Source organism: Hemicordylus capensis, chromosome 5 (assembly GCF_027244095.1).
Source record: "Hemicordylus capensis ecotype Gifberg chromosome 5, rHemCap1.1.pri, whole genome shotgun sequence".
Lineage (NCBI taxonomy): Eukaryota > Metazoa > Chordata > Lepidosauria > Squamata > Cordylidae > Hemicordylus > Hemicordylus capensis.
The window spans coordinates 257,238,738-257,261,089 of record NC_069661.1 but is presented as its reverse complement, the minus strand read 5'-3'; the positions used below and the strand labels follow the sequence as shown (position 1 = coordinate 257,261,089).

The 22,352-nt window shown below is 47.4% G+C and overlaps 2 protein-coding genes across 4 annotated transcripts in view; one reads left to right on the top strand and one right to left on the bottom strand.

Annotated features, from left to right (window-relative positions):
• Positions 1-13,685, top strand: part of LOC128327644 (early activation antigen CD69-like) — a 29,980-nt gene extending 16,295 nt beyond the window's left edge. For 2 of the 3 annotated variants that reach the window (XM_053256691.1, XM_053256689.1), the window contains exons 3-6: positions 3,016-3,114; positions 10,350-10,501; positions 12,764-12,903; positions 13,400-13,685. In XM_053256691.1, coding sequence (XP_053112666.1) covers positions 3,016-3,114; positions 10,350-10,501; positions 12,764-12,903; positions 13,400-13,520 — 512 coding nt within the window. In that variant the 3' untranslated portion in view covers positions 13,521-13,685. The remainder of the gene's footprint in view (positions 1-3,015; positions 3,115-10,349; positions 10,502-12,763; positions 12,904-13,399) is intronic. The other variant, XM_053256690.1, reaches the window with a different exon arrangement.
• Positions 13,686-17,736: 4,051 nt separating this feature from the next.
• LOC128326533 (regenerating islet-derived protein 3-gamma-like) lies at positions 17,737-20,629 on the bottom strand. Its single transcript, XM_053253533.1, has 3 exons — positions 20,533-20,629; positions 19,639-19,744; positions 17,737-17,850 (listed from the first exon to the last, which is right to left on the bottom strand). The coding sequence occupies exons 1-3, from the start codon at positions 20,617-20,619 to the stop codon at positions 17,780-17,782; spliced, it is 264 nt and encodes an 87-aa protein (XP_053109508.1). The 5' UTR covers positions 20,620-20,629; the 3' UTR covers positions 17,737-17,779.
• Positions 20,630-22,352: the final 1,723 nt, after the last annotated feature.

Here is a 22,352-nt window from a genome sequence, read left to right as displayed (position 1 = left end):
ATGGAAGTCTTATCGTCACTGGCTTGTGTGATTGCTTCGAGACCGTGGGCCAGCCTTCTCAATCTAGCAAGGTTGTTGGGTCTTATGGTGGCGGCTATGGACTCAGTGCCTTGGGCGAGTTTTCATCTACGCCAGTTACAGTGGGCTCTCCTCTCTTAACAGCACAGGATTGCTCTCAAGCGCGACAAGAACATTCCTCTCTCGGTGTCTCTTTGCGAGTCGATTCGTTGGACGGCCCGGGGAACCTAGACAAGGGCAAGCTGTTCATAGAACCTGAGAGAGTGATGGTCACAATGGACGCCAGCCTATCAGGCTGGGGGGCTCACTGTTGGAACAGTTCTGCCCAGGGGCTTTGGTCGGTGGAGGAGTTGCTCCATAGCATAAGCTGGCTCGAGCTGCAGGCTGCCTTTCTGGCCCTAAAAGCCTTCACGCCCTTGGCATAGGGAAGGAACATCTTAGTGTGTAGAGACAACATCTCAACCAAGGCACACATAAACAGGCAAGGGGGGACAAGGTCAAGATCTCCTTTCCTTCAGTCTGTGGAGTTGTTGGATTGGGCGGAGAACAACTTAATATCCATTCTGGGCCATCACGTGAACGGAATTTCCAATGCTCGGGCAGATTGGCTAAGTCGGCAGGAGATCCAGCCAGCAGAATGGGGCCTGCACCCTCAAGTATTTTGGTGGCTCACAGAGCTGCTGGGGTGTCTCCAGATAGACTGGTTCGCATATCCTCAGAACGCCAAGTTTCAGAGGTTTTACTCACGTTTTCCGACGTTGGGCGCTATCAGTGCCATGGCCTCCATGTCTGCTGCATGCTTTTCCTCCAGTGCTGCTGCTCTCCTGTTGCCTCAGGAAGCTGCGAGGGTCACAGGCATCCCTGATATTGATTGCGCCTTTTTGGCCCAAAGGGCCTTGGTTTTCCGAGATCATCAACTTGGCCGTAGGTCATCCATTCAGACTGCCAGACCATCCAGGTCTGCTGTGTCAAGGTCCGATTTACCATCCTTGCATCTAGAAAGTGTTCAACCAACAAGATTTGCCAATCAACTTGGCGTAGTTTTCTGCGTTGGACAGCAAAGCGCTCCCTGCAGCCGGACAAGTGCAGGTTGAGGGAATTACTGGATTTTCTTCAGGATGGCCTTGCGCTTGGTCTGAAACCCAACACGCTTAAACGCCAGGCGGCGTGCTTGATCCAGATGTTTTCCCCTCATCAACGTTCATTTCAGGCACGGCACCCTCTTCTATACAAGTTCTTGAGGGGGGCAGCTTTGTTGTCTCCACCAGTCTGCCATCGTTTTCTGTCATGGGATTTGCATATTGTTTTGCTGGGTCTGCAGTTTCCACCATTTGAACCACTTTGATCTGTGTCATTGCAGTTTTTGTCCTGGAAGGTGGCCTTTTTAGTAGCTGTAACATCAGCCAGGAGAGTTTCTGAATTGCAGGCTCTGACAGTTAAGAGTAATTTGTGTATTTTCTCTAAGGTCTCTGTGAGACTTATCCTGGATCCTTCATTTATCCCTAAGGTAAAGTCTCAGTTTCATCGTGAGGCAGACATTTACTTACCTTCTTTTTGTCCAGGTGCTCGTCACCCTGCAGAGAAGGAGTGGCACCGTCTGGATGTCAGGCGGGTGTTGAAGATATATATTGACAGGACGCAGGCTTTTTGTAAGTCATATGCTCTTTTCGTGGCCTTTAAGGCTTCTAAGATGGGATGCAAGGTCTCTACAGCTATTATCGCACGATGGGTCCGTTCATGCATTACGGTGTTGTATGAAGCCCAGAAACCTCCGGTGCCTGGTCGGATTACGGCACACTCAACTACATCTGCAGCCACTTCCACTGCGTTATCTTCACCGGCGTCCCTTGAAGATATTTGCAAGGCATCTACTTGGTCGTCACCTTTTACATTTTCAAGGCATTACAAGTTGGATGAACATGAAGCTGCCAGAGCGGCATTTGGTCGGAGGGTCCTGCAACGGGTCCTTCCGGGTCAGTAGTTCCAGATTGGGTATTTTCCCTCCCATGGTTGGTACTGTGGTATGTCCCAAGCTTGGGTGACCTCCTACACCAGCCAAGAAAGGTACATTGGTACTCACCGTGAAGGTGTCTTCTGGCTGGTGTAGAAGAGGTCACCCAAGGCCCGCCCAGGTTGTGTTAGGCTGGAGCTGATGATCTGGTTGTAGAGGGACAGTTTTTCTTTCTTTCTCTGCATTATTGTTTGTATTTTGTTGTATTTTCTCTGTTATGTTCTATGAGCCCCTGGTGGCGCAGTGGTAAAACTGCCGCCCTGTAACCAGAAGGTTACAAGTTCGATCCTGACCAGGGGCTCAAGGTTGACTCAGCCTTCCATCCTTCCGAGGTCAGTAAAATGAGTACCCAGAAATGTTGGGGGCAATATGCTAAATCATTGTAAACCGCTTAGAGAGCTCCGGCTATAGACCGGTATATAAATGTAAGTGCTATTGCTATTGCTATTGCTATGTTCTGTGGTTTTCATTCTGTAGCTTGAGCTGTTTTAAGCACTGAGGAGATCCGCCCACATGCACTGGGTTAAAGATCTTCAAGTATGACTACTTCCTCACTTTTGGAGCATGTGGGGGGAAGTAATCCCAAGCTTGGATGACCTCTTCTACACCAGCCAGAAGACACCTTCACGGTGAGGACCAATGTACCTATTTTCTTCACAGACTGGCAGCGGCTTCTCCAAGGTTGCAGGCAGGAATCTCTCTCAGCCCTATCTTGGAGATGCCAGGGAGGGAACTTGAAACCTTCTGCTCTTCCCAGAGTGGGCTTCATCCCCTGAGGGGAATCTCTTTCAGTGCTCACAACCATGATTTCGGCAACCTTTGGTTTCACATTATGTGCTAACGTAGCCATAGTCTGCAATGGTCTGCAATGGCCCATGTTGCCTCTTTGGAGGTGGTACAAGTCCACAGGGATATACTGATGGTTGAGCTGATTCGTTATTGTTGGACTAAAAATTCAGCTGTGCCTGTGTTTTCTCTGTTTCAAGTGAACAGCCTATCAAAGCATTCTAAGGAACAGTCACACCAGATGCACTTGCAGATCCTTGTCCTGACCGAAACGCTGATACATCTTCAAACTGGCAGAAGTAAGATGGGCATGATCAAGGATGGGCATTTTCCAGACTACGAGATTTGCAACGGGTCAAGTGTTGCAAAGTGTGCCGGAATCGTGCAACGATTTAAAGCCAAGAGTAAAGCATTGTTCAATGCTTCATTGTAGGCTGGTGGCCGTTCATATTTTCCATCCATTGCAACCTGTTTTCAAGGCAGGACTGTCCATGTTCTCCGTGAAACGCATTTATCTGCCCCTCCTCCTGCTCCATTTGAGCCAATGGAGCAGGAGGAGGGGGTGACATAAAAAAATTTTGTAACTTCTCGGCTTCTTTGTGCAAATCTGCCAGCACGGGAAAGCGCCATTCCAAAACAAAAATCTAACTTTTGTCTTGCATCAATCCAGTTTTGTGCAAGCAATAACCGGCAGGGCGGAGATTAAAAAGAAAAAGACGGCACGTAAGAAGATCCTTTGGAGTGACAAAACAAGAGAACTGCTTAGAGGGGGTAGGGGTGAAAGGGAATCCTGTGGCGAGCCAGGAAGGGGGAAAGACAGGAACTGGCGCACCTCCAGGGAAATAAATAAATAGGAGGGGGAGGGGAGGGCTCCTCCAGTGAGCGCTGTGGGATTACACAGAAGTAAATGAATCATTATTCAGTTCAATGGGCTTCCTTTTAAGTAAGTGATGGTTCTCTCTCCCTGCCTTTTGCCTAGTAGTAAGCAAGTGAGATTGCACAGAAGTAAATGATTTAGTTTAATGGGGTTCCTCTTTAGTAAAAAGTGCACGAGAAAAGATTGGATTAAGAAATCTGCTCAGCTGCTCTCCCCTCCCCTTCTTGTTGACAAGTTCAAGTTACATTGGAAGCAAGTAGAGGAGGAATGACATGTGTGGTTCGGGATCTGTGGGGAGGAAAGGAGGGGAAAGCCGAGATTTTCCCCTGCCTGTTTCTCTCCCCACGACGAGGAGGCAGAGGAAGCAAGCACGGGTGCGGAGAGGCAAAGAACTGTCCATACCGCAACACACTACAATGCAAAAAATGCGGGGCAAGGCTCCCTACAATGGAAAAATACAGCTACTTTACTGCAGTGCATTTACAACGTTGTAGGGCAAAAACACATCATTACAATTGATGGGAAATATTAACAGCACCCTGCTGACAATGCAGTGGCACTGATGTGGAAACACAGGCAATATAGAGGGGCACTTAGCAGATACAGTGCGAGTACATTGCAGCGTATAATCTGGAAAATGCCCTAGTGGAGATTTTCCTTGTGGAGAATGCCCCCTCCAAATATTACAGTAAAAGGAAAGGAAAAATAGTGCCGTTGAGTCAGTGTTGACGCTTGGTGACCACAGAGCCATGTGGTTTTCTTGGTAGAATGCAGGAGTGGTTTACCATTGCCTTCTCCCGTGCAGTATGAGATGATGCCTTTCACCACCTTCCTATATCACTGCTGCCTGATATAGGAGTTTCCCATATTCTGGGAAACACACCAGCAGGGATTCAAACCAACAGCCTCCTGCTCTTTACATAAGAACATAGGAACAGCCCTGCTGGATCAGGTCCAAGGACCATCTAGTCCAGCATCCTGTTTCACACAGTGGCCCACCAGATGCAGCTGGAAACCTGCAGGCAGAAGTTGATGGCATGCTCTCTCTCTTGCTGTTACTCCCCTGCAACTGGTACTCAGAGGCATCTTACCTTTCAGGCTGGCAGTGGCCTATAGCCCTTAGACCAGTAGCCATTGATAGGCCTTTCTTCCATGAAGTTATCCAAAACCCTCTTAAAGCCATCAAGGCTGTTGGCTGTCACCACATCTTGTGGCAGAGAATTCCACAAGTGGATTATACATTGTGTGAAAAAATACTTCCATTTGCTGGTCCTAGATTTCTTGGAAATCAATTTCATGGGATGACCCCTGGTTCTAGTGTTATGTGAGAGGGAGAAGAATTTCTCTCTCCACTTTCTCCACACCATGCATGATTTTATAGAACTCTATCATGTCTCTCCACAGTCGTCTTTTTTCTAAACTAAATAGCCCCAGGTGTTGTAGCCTTGCCTCATAAGAAAGGTGCTTTAGGCCTCTGATCATCTTGGTTGTCCTCTTCTTGTCATGGCTCAGACTTCTGACTCAGAAGAGTCAGAGCAGGAGGATTCGCCTGCTAGTGAGGGCTCAAAGGCACAGCAACAGGATTTAGCAGGGAGACTAGACTCTGGAGCTGAGGATTCAGAACAGCTGCCAGACATGATTTCTGATGAGGAGGAGCCTGGGATTTCACCTGTCTTGAGAAGACATCTCAAGAGGCAGGCTCAGTGAGAGTCACACAGGTGCAGGAGATAACAAGAGAGGAAGCAGAAGTGCTGACTCAGGGAAGCCTGATTGGCTGCTGGTTCTCTTGAGCCATATATATTTAGCAGTCTGTCAATTGCTCAGATGCTGTTAGCAACATCACTGACTACAGCCCATGTGCTATCAGAATTCCTGACTTTTTGGAATGCTAGTTTGCCCTTGTTTATCATTTCCTGCTTTGTTCTGTTAATTCCTTGTTTCTGGTGTCCTTCACTCTTTCATTCTTTGCTCTGTGTTTTCTTTTCAGTTATTGTTAGAGGAGGGTACCTAGTTCAGTTCAGGGGAACTTAATTCATTTACTATTTTCTCTGTGAGCCTTTTATTTTCCTTCGTGTAGCTTCGCTGCTGCTTTCTGTTAACTCACAGTGGGGGTGCTGAAGGGGGTTGTAAATCCTGTTGGGTGAGCTGGGCTAAAAGATTTGACACTTCTGCACCTTTCCCAGTTCTACAATGTCCTTTTTTAGATGTGGTGACCAGAATTGTACACAGTACTCCAGGTGTGGCCGCACCATAGATTTGTATAAGGGCATTATAAAAAGCACCAGTCCCAGTACTGGGGTCCACTTCTTACTTTCCTCTATTGTGAAAACTCTCCATTTATACCTACCCTCTGTTTCCTGTCTTTCAACCAGTTAGCAATCCACACATGTACTTGTCCCCTTATCCCATGACTGCTAATTTTCCTCAGGAGTCTTTGATGAGGAACTTTGTCGAAAGCTTTTTGGAAGTCCATGTATTTATTTATTTTATTTATTGTTAAATTTATATACTGCCCTTCATTAAAACAATCCCATGTATACTATGTCAAGAGGATTGCCTTGATCCACAAACTCATTGACACTCTTAAAGAACTTCAAAAGGTTTGTGAGGCAAGATTTACCTTTGCGGAAGCCATGCTGGTTCTCTCCCAGCAGGGCTTGTTATTCTATGTGATTTACAATTTTATCCTTGAGGATGCTTCCCATCAATTTGCCTGGAACGGACATAAAGCTAACCGGCCTGTAATTTCCTGGATCACCTCTGGGTCCCTTTTTGAAAATCAGTGTTACATTTGCTCCTCTCCAGTCCTCTAGTACAGAGCCCAATTTCAGGGATAAGTTATATATTTTAGCAAGGAAGTCGGCAATTTCACATTTGAGTTCTTTGAGGACTCTTGGATGGATGCCATGCGGCCCTGGTGATTTGTTAGTTTTCCGTTTTTCCAGACAGTTTAGAACATCATCTCTTGTCACTTCTATCTGACTCCGTTCTTTAGCCTCCATCCCCCAAAAGCCTGGTTCAGGAACAAGTATATGCTCAGTATCCTCTGCCATGAAGATGGATGCAAAGAACTCATTTAGCTTCTCTGCAATGCAACCTCCATGTTCTCCATAATCATCCCTTGCACTCCCTCATTGTCTAATGGTCCAACCGCCTCCCTGGCAGGTTTCCTGCTTCTGATGTATTTAAAGACGTTTTTGTTGTTCCCCTTGATAATTTTAGCTAAATGCTCCTCAAACTCTCTTTTTGCCTCCCTTATTGTCACCTTGCATTTCTTTTGCCAGAGTTTGTGTTCCTTTCTGTTCTCTTCATTTGGACAGGCCTTCCAATTTTGGAAGGAAGTCTTCTTCCCTTTTATGGCTTCCTTGATGGTACCTGTTAGCCATCCTGGCATCCTCCTGGACTTAGTGGTACCTTTCCTCCTTTTGGGTATACAGTCTAACTGGGCTTCTAGTATTGTGGTTTTGAGTAAATTCCATGCATTCTGGAGCGGTGACTCTCCTGGATTTCCCTTTCAGCTTTCTCTTCACCATATTTTGGAGAAGTTTCCTCTTCTCCCCTTGGTGATTCTCTCCCTGCATGTATGCTGAATTTGATTGCACTATAGTCACTGTTCCCTAAACGGTCGATGACACTGACATCACACATCAGGCCCTGGGTGCCACATAAGATTAAGTCCAAGGTTGCCTTCTCTCTGGTTGGTTCCAAGATCAACTGTTGTAGGGCACAGTCAAGTCAAGTTTTATTTACGGTCCTAGACCAAACAATCCATGCATACAAATAGCAGAACAATTTATGAAAACTCTATAGGTTCTCATTATACATCTTAAAAGCAATATAACAAAATTTAGCTACAGAGTTAAAATTAAAAACATTTTCATCAGAGAGTAAAAATTTAACAATTTGTTCAGCAGATTGGTCTGTCTGTTTACAGACCAGAGGTAGAATTAAGTGCTCCCTTGATTGCCTATGTATTTTACAGGATAATAGAATATGCTCAATAGAATCTATTGGGCACAGTCATTCAGTGTATCTAGAAATTTGACCTCTCTGTCATGACCTGACTGTGAATTTACCCAGTCTGTGTGTGGGTAATTGAAGTCACCTATTATTACAGCCCTGCCTCTCCTTGACGCCTCCCTGATTACCTGCTGCAACTCCCAGTCATTGTCAGCGTTTTCATCCGGAGGGCGATAGGTCGTCCGCAGTAACACATTTCATTTCTGGCCTTGTACTGTCACCCACAGGGTTTCTGTGGAGGACTCCAGTCCACCTAGGGTTTCTAGCTTGTTAGATTCTATCCCTTCTTTAACATACAATGCTACTCCACCTCCAAGGCGCCCCTCCCTGTCCTTTCTATAGAGTTTAACAGTGTCCCACTGGTTCTCACTGTTCCACCAAGTTTCTGTTATGCCCACTGTGTCTAGTTCTGTGTTAGCAGCCAAGCATTCCAGCTCACCCATCTTGGCTCGTAGGCTTCTGGCATTGGCATATAGGCACCTATACGGTGAATCTCTCACCTGTTGTATGCTATCTTTCTTTGGAATCTTTGACCAGCTGGCACAGCCTTCTATTTGCTCTTTGTGTGTTTCTGCTCTGTCCCCTTCTGTTTTATCTGAATCATTTGCACCCTCGCACTTTAAAGGACGACTTTTGCCGAACTGGATACTGCCCAGCTCCCGTTGGCTATCCCCCAGGCATCATTTTAAAAGCTGCTCTGAAATCTTGTTGATTTTAAGTGCCAGCTGTCTGGTTCCATCTTGGTTCAAGTGCAGCCCGTCCCTTTTGTACAGGCCTTGCTTGCCCCAAAATGTGTCCCAGTGCCTAACAAATCTAAATCCCTCCTCCTGGCACCAACATCTCATCCACAAATTGAAACCCTTCCGCTTTTACTGTCTCACTGTACCTGCGTGTGGAACAGGTAGCATTTCTGAGAATGCTACCTTGGGGGTCCTGGACTTCAATATGCTATCTATTAGTCTAAATTTGGCTTCCAGGACCTCCCGACTACATTTCCCCACATTATTGGTGCTGACGTGCACCACGACAGCTGTCTCCTCCCCAGCACTGCCTAGGAGCCTGTCTAGATGCTGCGTGATGTCTGCAACCTTCGCACCAGGCAAGCAAGTCCCCATGCAGTGAACACGCGGGTCACAAACCCATCATTCTATACCTTTAATGATCGAATCACCCACTGCAAGGAGGCCCCCACCCCCCAGAGGAGTATCCCCTGTGCGAGAGGATATGGGCTCATCTTCCATGGAAGGAGTCCATTCTAAAGAAGCATTTCCCTCTTATGGAAATGCAAGCCTAGGCAGGTTGCTTTTCCGCTGTGCCATTAGGTAAACATCCGCCTCAAATGTATTTGTTCCTTTTAAAATATAGGCTTTGGAAGAGGAGATGTGCACATCTTTCCTCTGTATTTTTGAAGCAGTGAACAAGATGTTCTCCCCAGACTCAGGTTAGCCTTCCAGCAGCAACACAGCCTACCATAACCCTAGTGAGATGGTCACTTATTTACATCACTGGAAAAAGGCTCTAGACAAATGAATGGAGCGGGATGGGTCCGCCAGTTGCTATTAATCATGATGGCTGGATGGAAGCTTCATGTTCAGAGGCAGACGAGCCCAGGGCCAGAGCGCATACTTGGCTTCTAGAAGCCCCCCAGCCTTAGGAGTTCCCATTGAAGACAGGACTGGGGCCAAAGAATTCAACTCCAGCAGTTTGCTGGAATACTGGTGGTATTCCGGGCTTAAAAGAGAGTTGAAATCCCTGCAAATTTTGCACAGGTCGGACAAAAGCTTTTGGGTATTCTGAGGGGCCAGGGGGAGTTCACTAGAAGCAGTGATGGCAGTGGTTTCCTCGTTCTCTTAACGAGCCCCCTGGGGAAAGGGGCAGCAGGGGCAGGTGCACCATCCATCTCCCTGATGACGTCATTCTCCTTACTGGAACGCAGCAGGAAAGGATGCATAGTGTTGCCTCATGTCACATCAAGCCATGTCACGTGTCCTGCCCTGGCTCATTTCAACAAGGAGAATAGCCCCCTGTGGACAGATATATGAAGCTGCTGCCTACCGAGTCAGGCCATTGGTCCATCTAGCTCAGTATTGTCTACACTGACTGGTAGCAGGCAGGAGTCTTTCTCAGCCCTGTCTGCATATGCCAGAAAGGGAACTTAGAGCATGCAGAGGCTCTTCCCAGAGTGGCCCCTTGGGAGGGCTCTACCACTATTTTTAGCAGCTGTGGAAGGGGGGGGCGGATTTCCCTTCCTACCAAAATTCCCAGGCTCATTTCCACAGCTGGCAAAAATAGTGGCAGAAATGGGGGTGGGTAATTTTGGGACGAAATTCAGGGTGTGGTGGGGGCAGGGTTAGGGAAGAGCACGATACCCTGGAGAGCCACTGCCATTCAGAGTGGCAGCATGAGATGGGCCATGGTGTGACTCGGGGTAGGGCAGCTTCATGTGTTATAAGCAAAATAAAGCATGAAGATGAATTGCTTCTTTTTTCAGTTTGTCTGAACTGTGTAAATTAGTGCCAATCTGGAGTTTTTTCAGGGCAGAATTCCAGTAGATGAGGGTGGGTGGGGAGATTACTGTGTTTTTAAATACCCATGTGAGCTGTTGGATCTCTATCCCTTCCCCTCCCCGCCCCCCAGATAACATCTGCAGTGTGTGCAAAATCCAGTGGGTGCAGCGAGGAGAACACTGTTTCCTTTTCAGCAGCCGCTCCATGGGCTGGCATTCGAGCATGGGCTACTGCAAAGAGGTGTCTTCCACTCTGGCAGTTGTCAGCACCAAGGAGGAGATGGTACTGAGTCATGGTTGGTTTGCTGGGCAAATGGAGGTGGGGAAGGAGGATCTGTAGTTTGTTTATTTATTTAATGGATTTCTATACCGCCCCAAACCAAACTCTCGGGGAGAGTTGAGAGCTCTTTGGGCAGAAGGTGTAGCAGTTCTGCAGGAGTATCCACAGACAGGGCAAACTCTTTTAAACAAATTAAAATGGGACTGTTCTCAGAATATTGCCAAGAAAAGTGAAAGCAGTGCTTAATTTCCAGGGTTTTTAAATCTGTTTTAATATTCTAACCCAATTTTGGGGCTTTTAATCACTGTAATTGGTTAATTGTTGTTTTAAAATGTTTTTAAATTGTTAATTGTTGTTATATTGTTTTTAATTTGTTTTAGCTCCTTATTGTTTTAGTGGTTTGTTTTAATTGTAAACCGTCCTGAGCCATTTTGGAAGGGCGGTATATCAATCAATCAATCAATCAAATAAATAAATAAATAAATAAATAAATAATTTACGGGGCTGGGGGTCAAATTTATTACTATTATTTATAAGACAGAGAAAATACAGATTGGTCTGGTTCATACAGTTGTTTGAATCTAGGTTTAATGTGAGTTACTGACATTGGTATGATTGTTTTAGCCTGCGCCAGAGCACGAATCTCAGATTCCTCTCAGGTCATAAACCACCTTGGCATGGGTTCACACAATCGCACTAATGTTGGCAACCAACATGAAACCTTGATTTGAATGCTTATGTGAATCAAGCCATCGAGGCCTTTCTCACGAGCAGTGAGAAAGGGCAACCCGGTTTGTGGGGAGGAAGCCTGAACGTGCTTACTTCCCCACAGACTATCGTTCCACTGTCCCTGGGCAGGTGGATTGCTTGCCCAGACTGACACTGGCTGCTGCCAGCAGCTCCGAGGGTCAGGGTGCCGGGATGCGCCCCCTCCCCCCTGGAGCTCCAATAATGCACTGTGCATGTACGTGGTGCATTATGGGGACCCCCCCTCCCCTCCCCTCCCCGAGTCTGCTGACACACAAGCAGAAAAACAAGCTGAAACAGCATGGTGGAATTGAAAGAACCGAAAATGTTAAAGTTCACCAGGTCTTGCCTCATTCTTAAAAAATTAGCTGCTTCCATCAATTCTCCAATATTGTATTTACCTGAATCCAAGACTAGGTTGTTCCCAAATTTTTTGATATTACAAAATAGGAAGTTGTCTTAAATTCAGAGTCCTGTTCCTTTTGAGTAAATGCATGTATAACCTGAATTTAACCTCTATTTTTTTAAGGGGGTCATCCTAGGAACATAGGAGCACTGTCAGATATTCCCCTCAGGGGATGGAGCCGCCACTCTGGGAAGAGCATCGAGGTTCCAAGTTTCCTCCCTGGCAGCATCTCCAAGTCAGGGTTAACAGAGATTCCTGCCTGCAACCTTGGAGAAGCCGCTGCCAGTCTGTGAAGACAATACTGAGCTAGATGGACCAAGGGTCTGACTCAGTAGAAGGCAGCTTCCTGTGTTCCTATGATTAAAAACACCGGGCTAAGGGAGTGCTTGCTCCCTTAACCTCGTTTAAGAGGCTGGCTCTGCAGGTGGGTTTGCCGCCAGGGTCAGGGGTGATCCCGTCAGTTCTCACATGCAGTCAAGCCTGTGTTTGGCTGCGTGTGAGAGCAGCCTCAATCTCTTAAATGCATTGGAGAGATTTCTCCAGGTTGCAAGGGCATTATTTTAAGCTGCAACACCAGAAGCTGAGCTGGAATGTATGCAACACATGAGCAAAAGTGCCAACAAGTGTAAGCGGATGCCAGCATGACTAATGAGTAGAATATTCTTTTACAAGTCTTAACAGCCCACTAAAAAGCTGTCAGATGTGAGGAGGCTCCTCTTCCAGCAGAGAGCACATTCCGAAGCTTTGAGGCAGCAAAGCAGAAGGCCTGTCCTTGAGTAGCCACCAGATGAACTGATAATTGGTTTTTGAGGGTTTATGACCAGAAAATAGCCAGTGTGATCTGAGCTGCAGGGTCGATCATGGAAAAAATCCCCCAGCTTTTGCACATTGGATATTCTGCATCTCTGCATCCCAGAAGGGACCCCCATTGCCACAGAGATCTTAGCATAATGGTGAGTCCCAGCCCTGTGGCTCATACCTTTTAATCTAGCTGAGTGTCTGGAATGAGTTATGTTTAGGCATCGAAATGGGTCTGACAGTTTGGGGTGATGGTAGAAACTCGCTGCCCCTGAAGGCAGGGAATGCTAGAGAGCTGTCACTTTCCCTTGCAGGACTTCCTGATGCAGGAAACAAAGAAACATTTTGACCTGCGCTATCGCCAATACCAATACCACAAATTCTGGATCAGCCTAAAATATGACAGTGACAGCAAGTGGAGAGGGGCGAATGGAACTCCCTATCATCTCAATTGGTATGTCTCCAGGCTGCCTTCCATCCCACACGATGACATCCTTGCAGAGTGAGGCCTAGACCCTCCCTCATTCCGCATCCCAAAGCTTCCTGTAAACACTTGTTTGAATAGTGGGGATATTCAGCTAAAGCTTTTTTCAGGACAAACCATTTGAATCTCTTACTAATCAGTCCAAAGGTTTTATAGGTCCTTTCTTGTCCCTTCAACCTGTCACACAAATGGGAAATGTATTCTATTCCGCTCTTTTACACATAGCAGCATAGGTCAGGTCACCCCGGGTCAACATGATTATTGACCTACTCCTCCGCAAAGTGTGACATCAGAGCAATAACCCCCCAAATTTCCAGGGTAGAAGGCCCCTTTGTACGGAGGGTGCTTTGAAACGTCATCAGACTGAAGAGTTTCTCTTTGGTTTCCTGTGTGTGACATCCCTGAAGCACCAAAGTAGGCTTCTGTTGCACCAGATGCTCACTCCTTCTACCCTTCTGTCTTGCAGGGATGCAAAGTTGGCTCCCTGGGCCTGTGCCTATCTCCAGAATGGAGAATTTTACTCTCAGAACTGCCAGGAGGAGGCTTTCTTCATTTGCGAGACCGAGGTCCAGTTTGGCTGGAGCTGAGGGGCTCCGGGAGGAAGGAGGAGATGGAGATCCCAACACTGATAGACGGCTGTGATCCCAGCAAAACTCTGGAGCAGGCTCTCCCGTCTTGCTGCACTGGTACAGCCGTTACTTCAAAATCTTATTGATCTTATCGTTCTAGTAAATAAACTTGGATTTCTCAGATCTGTCAGTGTCTCAGGGAGTCTTGTCTGGCATTCCCCACTCCTGTGGTGGGGAGGGGATTCTTAATCAACATTATTTAGCAATTCTGAGTGGTTCAAAGGATCTGACTCTTATTTCTTACACAGACTCTAAAATAACCAGGCTTGTTCACGCAGTTGTTTGAATCTAGGTTTAATGTGGGTTACTGACATTAGTGTCATTAGTGAACCCATGGCAAGGTGGGAATTTGGGGCCATAAACCACCTTGGTGTAGGTTCTCACACATCACTTCAGTGTTGTAAAGGTAAAGTGTGCAGTCAAGTCAATTTCGACTCCTGGAGCTCACAGAGCCTTGAAGTTTTCTTTGGTAGAATACATGAGGAGTTTCCCATTGCCTCCTCCCGCACAGTGTGAGATGATGCCTTTCAGCATCTTCCTATATCACTGCTGCCCAATATAGGTGTTTTCCATAGTCTAGGAAATATATCAGTGGGGATTCGAATAGTTAACCTTCTGCTTGTTAGTCAAGCATTTCCCTGCTGCATCACTTAAGGTGACTGTAATCCACATTAATTACCATCAATTACCCACTGTGACAGTTTTAATGAGTTCTTTGTGGATAAAATCTTGTATTTCAGCCAACTTCAATTCAGATCCCACAATTACTGCGATGTGTAATGTGGAGGTGTCCAGCAACTCCTTTTATGTGGTTAGGTTTGATCAATTTCAGTTTGTGACTCCTGATGATGTGGACAAGCTGCTTGGAACGGTGTGGCCTACCACCTGCCCTCTTGACCCTTGTCCGACATGGCTTATACTATATAGCAGAAGGTTGTTGTAGAAGGCTTGGTAGATATTATAAATGCTTCTCTGAGGGAGGGCAGGATGCCTCCCTGTCTTAAGGAGGCAGACCTCTTCTGAAGAAGCCTGCATTGGATCCCTCAGTGTTGGGCAACTATAAGCCTGTCTCCAAACTTCCATGGCAGGTGATTGAGAGGGTGGTGGCCTCCCAGCTCCAGACAGTCTTGGAGGAAACTGAATACCTGGACCAATTTCAAACAGTTGTGCTCAACAACATCTGGGAATCCGTGTTAGAGGGAACACTGGCTGGGCACTGCTGTGCAGTGGTCCCGCTCCTACCTCTCGAGCAGATTCCAGATGGTGTCCCTTGGATACATATTGGTAGCTAAAATCTGAACTTTCACATGCCACCCCCCAGGGCTCCATACTGTTTCCAATGCCTTTTAACCTCTACATGGAACCGCTGGAGATTAGGTGCGTGCAAACAGGTTCGACGTCGAACAGGTTTGGTATCATCTGCAAATGTGGCCACCTTGCTGCTTACTGCTAGATCATTTATGAATAAATTAAAAAGCACCGTTCCCAGTACAGATCCCTGGGGGACCCCACTTCTTACTTTCTTCATAAGAACATATGAACAGCCCTCTCTCCTGCTGTTACTCCCCCGCAACTGGTACTCAGAGGCATCCTGCCTTTGAGGCTGGAGGTGGCCCACAGGCCTCCGACTGGTAGCCATTGATAGACCTCTCCTCCATGAAGTCATCCAACCCCCTTTTAAAGCCATCCAGGTTGTTGGCTGTCACCACATCCTGTGGCAGAGAGTTCCACAAGTGGATCACGTGTTGTGTGAAAAAGTACTTCCGTTTGTTGGTCCTAGACCTCCTGGCAATCAGTTTCATGGAGTGACCCCTGGTTCTAGTGTTGTGTGAGAGGGAAAAGAATTTTTCTCTCTCCACTTTCTCCACACCATGCATGACACACACACACTCCATTGTGAAAACTCTCAATTTATCCCTACACTCTGTTTCCTGTCCATCAACCACTTAGCATTCTGATTTTTGTCAGACTATTTTTGCCCATCTTCCCATAACACAGTTATCTATAGCACAGCCTAACCCATCCTTTTAATTTCAATGGGATTACTTAGAGAAATTTTCCACATCATGCCAGCCAATAGGCTCATTTACATGACCATTAGCAGGGTGGCTAGGTGGGCACCCTAGGAACTACTGTTCTGGTCTGCAAACCCAGGAAACACATGAGCAAGCCGGCCATAGGGCCCACTGAAATTGGCAGTGGCAAGCGCCACCCGGCCATGAAAGGTCCTCCAGGGCTGCCTCTGCCTTCCCAGCACGTTTTGTGCTGCCTGCAGAATGGAAGAGCTTCATGAGGTCAACAGCTACTCTCTCATTGGCCCCAAAGGAGCAGGAGGCGGACCCAGCCCTGCCAAAGCTGCTCCTTTCTCAAGACCATAGAGAATGCTTTGCGGGCTAATATGTCCCTTGACAGCAGTCTCCTGTAGACACAGCTCTCTATGGTTTCCATGTGGGGGAGGGTGTGCCGGGTCCAAGAGGCTGGGAAGACGAGATGCATGGATTATAACCGCCTTGAGCTGGTTTTAATGAAAGGCAGTATAGAAATTTAACAATAAAATAAATCAAATAATAAATTCTAATGGGCACAGAACCAAGGCAGGAGAGCTTTCCTCTCCTCCAGCTTGAGTTAAAAGCAAGGTAGGAAAACTAGGTAGCCCTGCTTTGAGCAACCAGACTGGAAAGATCTGCATGAGTTCTCACGAATATCCACAACAGGGTACTCCACCTCCTACCCTGATTGCGATGGTTGTGTGAACCAGCCTAATGTCCCTGCACAATTTGAACAAAACCCCTGGCTATGCTGTCACTCCGACTTGCTGCTTTGACATGGAACATCTCACACCTGGAGTATTTGGAAATGATATGTGTAAACAAGGACTGCATTGAAATTCCCCATCCCCATTTCCACTATTCCTTCTGCTGCACCATTGGCAGCATAAATAGGAAATGATTATGGCCGGTCCAGGGCCTTCCTCGGAATTCAAGAGGGAGGAGGAGCCCAGCAAGCATGGTAGTGGAGGCAGCTGACCTGCAAATGTAAGGATAAAGCCCTGCTTGGGGAAACAGGCAACAAAAGCAGTGGTGGATGTGCTGGCTGCCTCCCCAGAGATGGAATCCCCCTTTTTGCAGTGCTCTGGGTAAGGCTGCACCATTTGAGGCAGCACAGCCTTCCTTGGTGCATTCCAGCTAGGTACACTGCCTGCCACTGCTGCTGCCCACTTCTCCAAAGCGTATATTTATCCCCCCCCCCTCCAGTTTCCCTGCTGTCTTCAATACCACTCCCCATGGAATGCTGCAGAGTCTCCACTCCCCTATGGGTCCCAGCAATAACACCGACATTCTGGGGATTTGTCGGTTGAACACTGGAGAGCTGGTCTTGCAGCAAGCATGACTTGTCCCCTGAGCTAAGCAGGGTCTGCCCTGGTTGCATATGAATGGGAGACTAGAAGTGTGAGCACTGCAAGATATTCCCCTCAGGGGATAATGGGGCCACTCTGGGAAGAGCATCAGAAGGTTCCCAGTTCCCTCCCTGGCAGCATCTCCATGATAGGGCTGAGAGACAAGATTTCTGCCTGCAGCCTTGGAGAAGCTGCTGCCAGTCTGTGTAGACAATACTGAGCTAGATGGACCAAAGGTCTGACTGAATACCGGGCTATTAGGGCTATTCTCACCTCACCATTCACACTCTCCAAAAATAGTGTGAGATCAAGAAGATAGTCAGGCTGTTCACACGAGCAGCCCAGCCCTACCTGGGAAGGGCTGCTCGAATGAAGTGTCGAATCGAGGCTGAACCCGGTGCTGCCTCCCTGGGTAGCCCGGGAATAGAACCCGACCTTTTACCTGATACAGAATTATGTGGATGCTCGGGCTGCATGGTGCATTGTGGGATCTCTGGAGGCCGGGATGCATTTTCCCGGCTTCCACAACACTGCACCGCTTGTGGCAGCGCCAGCCATGTGGGTGCATAAGCCATGTGGCTAGGATCACCACTGGATTATCTGGGGGGGTGGGAGGTCGGTGCTCGCCCACCCGCCCTCTCTGGCCAAGCGGGAGGTCGTAGGAACGACATTAGAGAATTATTCAAAACCTGGGCAAAACATGTGTGAATGCCAAGGGCAAACTGAAGAACGATTCCTAAATCTTGGAAAGGTTTATTCAAGCACACAAGCCATCAATCCAGACATTTCTGGGTTTTTTGTGGTTCATGAACAGCTTTCCTTACGACAGGTTCCCCACACACACGTAGGGTTTAGGTAGGCTGCAGCGTGCAGGGATGAGTTTCAGAAACCCTGAAAGGCAAGAGTAAAATAAGATCAGAGCCTGCCCTTCTGCACTCCCCCCACCCACCTTTCTCTTTGCTGATTCCTGTGTGCCCCTCTGATGAAAACTGTGGGCAGAATTCCCTCCTGCACTCGACTGCCTCCACCTGCATGTGCTCTAGCATTATGAAGAGATAGCAGGTATGAGATTTTGACAGTAGAAAACCTCGCAGGTATCGGTATTATTTAAAACTTCTCCATGCAAATTCTGAATCTGTTGAGGCATATGTTTATGAGTGGCATAGAAGGCCAAAAAAAAAGGAGATGCAACGTGTCCAATCCTAGTTCTCCAGTGAGGCAAAAAAACCACAAACCCAACCGCACCGGGTTGAAATTAATGCCTGGTGCAACACTAAACGATACAGGACAGGAGATACCTGAAAGTCTGGGCCCAGAGTGTCTGGGATTTCTGTTCTGGGTATCTGTTAGAGGTGGAATAGGAACACGGAATTGAGGCTGAGAACTTCCCTGAGAGAGGCAGAATTCAGTGTGAGGCGTTTCCTCTGAACTCAGGGGTTCAGCAGAAGAAGAGCAGTGATCAGCAGAGTGACCAGATGGAAGAAGAGAGAACTTCATCTTTCATAGGAAGAAGGTCCCGAAGAGGGGCTTTGAGTGGATTCTCTCCCCTCTGCAATGCCAGCTGATCCAGTGCCAAGCAGCCTTTGTATGCATCCCTCAAAGGCACAGGAGTCTTGTCCTCACTGCCTTGAGGCTGCTGTAACAATGTCTTCTGCTTGCAAGAATTACACAAGGTATAATTGGGTACATTACGTACCGCTGCAGCCCCACCATTTGGAAAATCTGAGTTGAAAATGGGATTAAATGGGACAGCGACCTAAATTCTGGCAAGGAGAAACATAACTGCCCCTCCACGCCGAGTGTCATTGCTTTATTAGTCATGTGATTGTATAGACGTTTTGTGAATGATCCTGAAAAACAGACATGCCACAGGTAGGATTTCAGAAAAAGAACTTCCATACAGAAGGATGGCTCTCCTGTTCTAAACGGCAAATTATACTTTGCCTGTCATGTGAGGATTTGAAGCTAGACGCCCCCAGTTATTGCAAGGAGAAGGAGAATACCATGAGTTTGGGCATGGTGTGAATGGTTTGATAGTCCTCTGCGCGGATGGGTTGATGAATGGACAAGCCCCATTCTAGAGTTCTAAAATATTCTGCTTTGATATTTTTCTAATAAATTGCTGCTGCCCTGCCTGAACTTCCAGAATGGGCTGCTCATAACACCCTGATGGGAAGAGAGCTGGTCTTGTGGTAGCAAGTACGAATTTTTGCCTTTTCTAAGTAGGGTCTGCCCTGGTTTGCATTTGAATGGGAGACTACATGTGTGAGTACTATAAGTTATCCCCCCATAGGGGAATGGGTTACTCTGGGAAGAGTATCTGCATGCCTGCACACAGAAGGCCCCAGGTTCACTCCCGGGCAGCATCTCCAGAAAGGGCTGGGAGAGACTCCTGCCTGTAACCCTGGAGAAGCTGCTGCCAGTCTGGGTAGACAATACTGAGTTGGATGGGCCAAGGGTCTGACTCGATAGAAAGCAGCCTCTACCTTTCCATTCTGGGAAATATAGTGAGTGGAGTACCATGCCAGGCAGCAAGATTCCTCCTCCTGCTTCAAGCTACCCATAAGTCAGCCAGGGCCATGCAGGACACCTTGCAATCCCCCACTCTCAAGGCACCCACACAAACCTCTGGTCCAGAAAATCACCTTTTGAGCCCAGGTTATCTGAGCTGCTTCTCACCTGTTTCCCGTGTCAGCATGGCACAGTTTTTTCCTGACTGCTGGGTTTCTGCCTTCCATGGTCTGTAGTTGAATGGGCTTGTATCAGTCCATGCCCACATCCCTGCCTGAGAAACCATGTGGAGAAGAAAATATCACCGTGGGCAGACGAAACATGCCGTTCTACACTTAGCACTTAGCAATAGCACTTACATTTATATACCGCTCTATAGCCGGAGCTCTCTAAGCGGTTTATAATGATTTAGCATATTGCCCCCAACATTCTGGGTACTCATTTTACCGACCTCGGAAAGATGGAAGGCTGAGTCAACCCTGAGCCCCTGGTCAGGATCGAACTTGTAACCTTCTGGTTACAGGGCGGCAGTTTTACCACTGCGCCACCAGGGGCTTAAACAGTGACAGAGTACCACTCAGCAAAAGGTACGCCAAGCAAACACACCAGTGGCATCTGGAGGCCTGTTGCTGACTTGAACATAAGAACAGCCCTGCTGGATCAGGCCCAAGGAGGCCCATCCAGTCCAGCATCCTGCTTCGCACAGTGGCCCACCAGAAGCCTCCGAGAAGCCCACAGGCAAGAGGTGGGGGCATGCCCTCTCTCCTGCTGTTACTCCCCTGCAACTGGTACTCAGAGGCATCCTGCCTCTGAGACTGGAGGTGGCCTATAGCCCTCTGACTAGTAGCCATTGATAGAAGTCTCCTCCATGAAGTTATCCAAACCCTTCTTAGCTTGCTGCCTTCCCCATTCCATCCCTGTGACCCTGCGACCATCTCTTAGACTTGCCCTCCCCATCCCATCCCTGCAACAATGCTGCAGTTCGCAATGATCCACTCCTTCCTCCAGCTTGGGACTGGGACACAGTCATGGGGAAAAGAACGTCAAGGTCGGGGGACTCACCTCCCGTTCATCAGACAGGCCAACCCAGACTTGGTCGACGGACTTGTGATTGATTGCGATCATATTGGCCAATGAATCCATCTGCATTTCTGATATCAAGGAGGCAAGATGGCCCGCATAACCAGTGCGCTGACACTCACCCTAAATGAGAACAAAGGTTTTTCTCTAGATTTGCCACTCAGCATTTAAAAATAAAGCCTTGTCCATTCAATTTCTGCTGATCTGTACCCGACCTTGACACACGTGTAGTCTCAGCGCCATCCTTTATGCATTTGTTTGTTTATTTATAGTTCAATTTCTATATCGCCTTTCATAAAATGTATCCCAAGGCATATCGTATCCCAAAGTGTAATACAAACCCCATTAAAATCCATTAAAATACAGTTTTAAAAAGGAAAAACCATAAAACAATGGACAACCCTTAAAAAGAAGGTTGAGAAACCTGGCAGCCCCTAAGCGGTAAGAGCCTGAACAGATAAAATGGTCTTTAGTTGTTCTTTCAAAGCAGCCACAGATGTCAAAGAATAGACATTTCACTGGGAGAGCATTCCAGCGGCTGGGGGCAACCACAGAGAAGACCTTTGGCAGTGGGATTTCTGGATTTGAGCTGGTATTGTTGCCCTTGAACAACAGAATCCAGGGCAGGCTGTTACAGGTTCATAGCTCTTCTGTTACTCTTCTGCTTGCCAGATGGGCAAACCAATTGCAGGGCAATTTCTATTGATTTTAAAATGTACCAGATAGCTAAACTTTGCCTAGACTGGTTTGTGTTGACAATGAACATATAATAATTAAGTTGTGTATTTTGCTGTTTAGAATATCTGTTCTTGTTTGTAAATGACCTTGACCTTTCTTATGACTGGAGAGGCAGGACGCAAAGGCTCTATGACAGGGGTTTCCAACCTGAGGGCTTCCAGATGTTTCTGAACTACAACTCCCATCATCCCAAACCACAATAAATTGTGGCTAGGGCTGATGGGAGTTGTAGTTCAGCTCTGTGATGAATAGGAAAGTGCCTTAAGACAGTTTCACAGGCCAGATACCAATAAATAGGGGAATCTCCCTGTGCTACCTAAAAACATATAAGGAGAGGATCAAGCAGGCAGAGAAATAGACTTGCACAAAGTAGGCACAGTGGTGGAGAAGGCCGTGGCCTGCATATCCCCTGTCCATCCTAATCTGATGATGATGATGATCTACATTTTCTATCCCGCTCTTCCTCCAAGGAGCCCAGAGCGGTGCACTACATACTTAGGTTTCTCCTCACAACAACCCTGTGATGTAGGTGAGGCTGAGAGAGAAGTGACGGGCCCAGAGTCACCCAGCAAGTGTCATGGCTGAATGGGGATTTGAACTCAGGTCTCCCCGGCCCTAGTCCAGCACTCTAACCACTACGCCATGCGGGCTCTCTTGAGAAACATTGGCAGCTTGAGCACCATCTGCACCCATGGAGTTGCAATGAAGGGCATGCAGTTGCATGATACGCCAGCCATTCTTTCCTGTGGGCGTTGCATCACACAACAGCATTCAAGGAGCTCTGGCAATGGGGTGCTTACATTGTTGCTCTCCCTGGTCTAGGGAGGAGAGCTGGTCTTATGGTAGCAAACATGAATTTCCCCCTTTGCGAAGCAGAGAAGACACAGTCAAAAACTCTGTTCTACCCAGGTTTGGGAGCTGAGGTGTGCTCCCAATTTCCAGTTGTGTGGAAGCAAGGTAAGAGGAAAAACTGGGTAGAATTGATTGTGTGGAAGCCAGGTAGGAGGGAAAGCTAACCAGGTTGGATGGTGACAGCCACAAGTGATAGTGCACCTCCACCTCCA